The 6,000-nt window shown below is 47.3% G+C and overlaps 1 protein-coding gene across 1 annotated transcript; it reads right to left on the minus strand.

Annotated features, from left to right (window-relative positions):
* Positions 1–2,120: 2,120 nt before the first annotated feature.
* GPR148 (G protein-coupled receptor 148) lies at positions 2,121–3,164 on the minus strand (the record flags this gene model as incomplete). The annotated part of the gene is made up of 1 exon (XM_079539800.1): positions 2,121–3,164. One exon carries the CDS (start codon positions 3,162–3,164, stop codon positions 2,121–2,123), a length of 1,044 nt encoding a protein of 347 aa, XP_079395926.1.
* Between the last annotated feature and the right edge of the window lie 2,836 nt (positions 3,165–6,000).

Here is a 6,000-nt window from a genome sequence, read left to right on the forward strand (position 1 = left end):
CCTGAACTCCCAGAGCTCTCTGGAGACATCCTTACAAGGCTGCTGATCACTGCAAGTGGGGAAGCCTTACTATATTTAAGATGAAACTGAAGACATTTATGAGAATGAAGAATTATAGGAACGTCTTGCTGGTGACCCTGCCCTTGTGACCCCCTCAGATCTGTGCGGGCAGCTGTGGGAAGCCCCAGATGGTTTGTTGCACCACGTGCTCCTCCCGCGCATGCAGTAACATACTGCTTCTGCACCAAACAGCACGGCAGCAGCCCACGTAAGAGCTAATATATAGGTTGTCACTTAGGAAGCCCTGTCTGTCCAGTGTCGAACTACATTCAGAAGCATTAAGAAGATAGCATTAGCTCTCCATGGGGATGCCTTGTCTGGATTGCTGTTCAACCCGATTAATTGCAGCTCAGCTAATTATTCTAGGCAAACCCCCATTCCAGGGAACAAGTCCAGGGAGATGTACAAGGTGACTGTATCCACCTTTCTCAAAGGGCCATTTCCACAGAGCAGCATTTTATTGCTTGGTCTTTATGATATATCACCATATACAGGCTTGGTACGTACATTAAGTTGCTATTATCACCAGTTCACTTCCTCCTGCATTCTGTGTTCTTCTGTGTGATGCCAGACTTCCAGCTGCCTCTAAATACACCCATGGGACAGCTGTTCAGAACTGGCATTGCAAGTTGGTCTGAGTCTGTCCTGGAGGTTAGCTTTGTGATTAACAGAGGTTAGCAGGAAGATTGAACATTGCTAACCTGCAGCTACACCAAGTCAGCTATGGCCCTACCTTGCTCCATGCTATTAACATAGGTTTCTTCACTACTTAGTCTGAACTTTTACAATATAGGCAAGCTTCCAGCAATAAAGCTTGAAAGGATATTCCACGGAGAACATCCTGTATGTTATTGGCGCTCTTGCCACCAGGCAGAGGTGTAGCAATGTGGCCCAGGACTGAGCCTTGGAGGGTGCATCCTCATGCCTTCCAGCCCTGATCATGTGCTGGCCAAGCACACAGGTGTTGTTCCCACCCTTACCCGTGTTATGGGAGACCCTCCTCATAGGCTGCAACCAAAGTCCTTATACAGACACAGCTGGTGTGGGACAGTGTCTACAGTACCTTCATCTGGGTGGAACATCATAGCAGCTGTGAGGTCCTACTTTTGTATTGAACACGATTGTGAAGAGGGTTTTTTTCTTCCGGAAAACAAAGTGGTTACTCAGCGATTTAACTTTCCTTCAGTTAAACACACGGGAAGCACAGAGCCATGAGTGAAACAAACATGCAAGATGGTTTATTCACTTGCAACAACTTCAGCTTCAAGATGCTCTCACACAAGGAGGTCCCTTCACAGAACAGCCCCACCACATCCCTGCACATTCCCACCTCCACAACAGAATGTATCTCCCCTCAGCTGTGCTGACATAGCAGTTTGCAGAACACGCTACAAAACAGATCTCTGGGGTAATCTCGGTTAGACTGAAAAAAAACATCACTTCTCTTTGGAGGGATATTTTTAGCCTGCAACTCCACAGGCAGCTGCTTCAGCTAATGAGGCGGCCACCCAGTGCCCCTCGTTGCCCCCCTGAGGCAGCCCAGCAGCCCAGCTCCATGGGAGCACGTTGTTTGGCAGACAGTCAGGCAGAGCCCGTAAGGCAGACACAGGATAACACAGGGCATGCGGTGCAGCACGGCACTGCGGTCTGCAGAGGCACCTTCCTTCAAATGTTTTATAGAATAGGATGTCAGTTACCAACCTTGCAAGAGTATCTGTCAGAGAAAAAAACAGTGGTTCTGCTCCCAGCACACTTGTTTAAGGATCTTGCTCATGTCAAGAGCTCTAGCTACCCCCTTTGCTTTGCACTCCTCTGCTTCACACCATCTAGTTTTTCATTTTCTATTTTCCAGAAGGGCATCTGCCGCAGGTAGGTGGAAATGACTTTGACTCACTATCTCCTCCAACACCAGAACAAAGGTTGGAACTTCATGGGGCAGCATCTGCTGCAATCCCAGCTGTGATGTGATGAAAGACCTGTGGCCTTCTGACAGAAGCTGAGTGATTGCCACCAGGCTTACCCACTGATGAGGCAAGGATGCGTCTGTCTGCTGTGCTGCCTCAGGATGGAGGCAATGGAGCAGGTGACACCAGGTGAAGAGGCTTAATTCTGACAAGGGATCTGAGAGATGCTGAGATCTCTCTGTACCGAAGCCCGTACAGAAAGGGGAACAAAACTTTAGGCAGAATCATCAGGACGTTACAGATCGTCAGGGAGATCCAAATTGATGTCTGCAGTCCAATGACAATGTTAACGTACAAGAATGATTCCACGAACAGAACCAAGAGTGGAGAGAAATAAAAGAAGAACACAGTGTTGTGCATTAAAAATGTCACGCTGGCTCTGGAGCAGATGCTCTCCCATATACCTGATCGCCTGGTTTTAAAATAAAGAACACCGTAGCAGCAGAATATTAGGGACAGGAAGAGAAAGATAGCCATAGCAGACATCCAGAAACTGAGTTTCACTGTGTTGGTCCCGCTCAGAGTTAGCAATATTATGACCGGGATGGCGCACATCTCCAGGACGCAGGGCACAAAGCTGTGAGTGCTGGATAGCACCAGGAACAAAACCCCAGGGAAAGCCCCAGAACAGACCCATAGCAATGCAATCACTTTCCTTGCTCGTGAAGATGGCAGAATAGCAGTGTAGCGCAGAGGAAACAGAATAGCTATGTACGTGTCCAAAACCATCGCAGCAGCTGTGAACAATCCTCCACAGTAAGCCACGGCCAGTGAAAACAGCTGGAGAATGCAGGCTTCCTTTGGGAGAACTACACGTGCTGCACTGAGAGCAGCTGACAGGGTGTAGAGCAAAAGGTAGAGCAGGTCGCACAGCAGAGCGTTCCCCAGCAGCATGTACCTTGTCTCCTGGCGGATGTTGAACCTAGAGAAGATCACAAACAAGATGGAAGGAATGACGAGGACACCTGCCACAAGGCAGACGATGGGAGGGATTAAAAACATCTTCACGTTTGTATCTGATGTGTTGAGAGTCCATTCCTCCAGCAGATAATATGAAGAAACTTCCAAATCTGAGGAGATGTTGGACTGTCTCTGGAGGGATGCATTCATCCTTGTGACGGACCCACAGAAGATGCTCATTTTCTTAGGATTTTATATGACTGACTTGGAGAAAAGCAAGATCTTCTGAGTGCTGAGTGCTTAGATGGGCAGATGCCTGTGGAAGCAAAAAGACTTCCCAGCCAATTCTGTCTGCTCTTCGACAGCAAGTGGAAGGCGGTGCGACATGGAACCCTGTAAGCAAATTCTGCCGTGCCAAAAAATGATTTTTCCTGAAGTGAAGAGTTACTTTTCTTTCTGCAAAACCCGATGTTTAGTAGAGAATGAACCTTTGTAAGCTTTAAAAAATAATCTAATCCCTCAGCTAGCTCTCTGATCAGAAATGAGTGAGTTGTTCATTATCATAATCTGAGTTTGAGCTCATAACATTATCACTGAGGCAGATGGGATATTAGCTCAATTCAGCAGATGTGAAATGATACAGAATGACATTCTGAGTGCACTGATGTAGGAGAGTCATAAAGATGACCAAATGATGCTTTGTACCAATTGGTGTTGAACAGCACAATCGATTTGAAGAGATCGATAGAGATGGCTTTCAATCCTGTTGTAAAATTGTATCAGAATGGCTCTCATGAATTAATTGATTCTATTTATGGAGGAGTGAATCAAAGCATCTTATTTACAGACAACAAGCCTTCCCTGTCTCTATTAATGCATACAAATACTGAATTCTCTTCACTGCTTGACTTACAATCTGTAGCTTGTTGGGATGAGCGACGTGTGCAGTCACATGCCAGCATACCCTGCAGCACACCTGGCTTTCCAATGGTCTTTTGGAGACCAATGCTTTACTTGCTGACCAGCACACGTTTGCTGTGCTGCACTGCTTTTACCACCAGATCTCAGAGCCTGGGGTGCAACAAGAGAATGTGAAGGATCTGGGTTGTGGAAAAAGAACTCTTTATGTTCTCCCAGAAGTGATCTGATCAGAAGCAAAGCTGTTCTTTTTCATAGGCTCAGCACTGGCTAGTAACATTTTAGTCAGTCAAAAAAGATTATTGATGCAGTCATTGTACGATGCAAAGTAAGCAACATTGCTTGAGTGTTGTAGAGCAAAGAGTTTACGTGTTGGTACTGCACAGAAAATTTTATACAGAAAAGAGTGGTGGGTTTGAAGTAGATTATAATGGGTTAGGAGTTATAGGTAGGGAGCAACTGGCTGTGTCTCAAACTAGGAAAATTGCAGAGCATGCGGGCAATGAGCTGGGTCTGAGAGGAACAAAACCAAGGTGAGGAAGATGCTCTAGGCTGCATGACAGAAAATTTGCAATGATTAAGATGGATGCAGAGAAGGAAAAACTTCCCCAGTAAAGGTCTATGATAGAGTGCTCATTCTGGCTTATTTACTAGGGCTGTTGCTATGCAATGAATGAACTGTAGTGCATGCCTTAAACAAGAATAAGGCCTTCACCTCTCTGATAGTAGTTGCCCTGAATGCCAGCAGTGTCTGCGTATTGTCAGGAAACAAACACAGAAGGACACAGTCTTAGGTCATTTTTTCAAAGCAGTTGAAAGAACAGCATGAGATTTGACTTCTCTGGGTGGCCACATCCCTGGGATAAACAAAGTACTTTCCTGAGCAGGAAGAGGAGAAATGGCCACTGTGCTTCAGGACAAACAGACACTCCTCCCTCCTCCTCCCAGGCCCTGCCAGAGGCAGCACAGGAGCAGCACCAGGCCGCCTGCAGTACACCTCCTTATTATGGATATAGAAATCCCACTTGCTGCCTTGCTGCTCCTCATGTTTCGCATCTGTGAGGAACGACTGATGCATGCACTGTCTCAGAAGAGCCCATGGCGGTGCAGGCAGGGCAAGGAGGAAGGAAGCATGACTGTCACCTGACCAGGCTGCTTCGACGCTGCTCTGCTGTGGTTTAAAGTCTTCTTTTCCATATCAGCATTGTTTTCTTTCACGACCCACACCTCCTGCAGTCACTTCCCACTCGAAAACCACACCAAGCAGCACGCTGCTGCTACAACATCCCATTACAGAGTAAAGGCTTGTCACCTCCCTGCTCTAGGTGCTTTTCTCACCAGCTGTGCAGGGCTATCCTGAAGCATTTTAAGTAATGGTGAGCACCAAAGGACTGCTCTCAGTATTTGAAACATAGCGCTCATGCAAGCCAAGATAGCAGTCAAAATGTAGCCATTGAAACCTGCAGCCTGCCCTACTGCTTTGAAGTTATCTTTAAAAATACCCGCATGTAAGTTCAGAAAACCCTTCTGGTCGTCCTAACAAGCCCACGAGAACCTCCCAAACTCAGCGGTCAAATCCAACTCTTTTTCCAGCTGTGACTTTCCTCCTCCTCTCAACCAATATGGATCCTACTGTTGCTGCAGGAGCCGTGGGAATGCAGCTCGCTCCTTACAATGGCATCACTGCATTCATCATTTCCCCAGCACTACCAGCACGCACGAACACTGCCAGCACGCAGCAACTCAGCCTGGCTCTGTCCATGGGAGGTGGTGCCATCTCAGCTCACAGACGGACGTGCTGTGCCGTGGACATGCAGCCTCGGAGCGTGCCAAAGCACACAGCAGACAGCTTGTGAAACTCAGTATCTGTCGTAAGCCTTGTGCACATTTCATCTCTCTGCACCATGCTGGCATTCATGGAGCCGTGTGTCAGGACTGTTTGACTGTCCGCACCTCATGGAACAAAGGGATAGAAGGAAGAACAACCATCATTTTAAGAGCAGCATTTCAGTGGCTGTGGTGCTTGGGTAGGCAAAACAGAAGGGGGCTCTTCCCTGGCTCAGTCCTGCCTCCACTGAAAAGTATGCGAACAGTGCTGATGTGATGATGTATTTGGCTTCAGGATCCTACCCTGTATCTATCAACAAGCTGCAGCACA

The sequence above is a fragment of the Tetrao urogallus genome (assembly GCF_951394365.1).
Source record: "Tetrao urogallus genome assembly, chromosome: 9".
In the NCBI taxonomy this organism is placed as follows: domain Eukaryota; kingdom Metazoa; phylum Chordata; class Aves; order Galliformes; family Phasianidae; genus Tetrao; species Tetrao urogallus.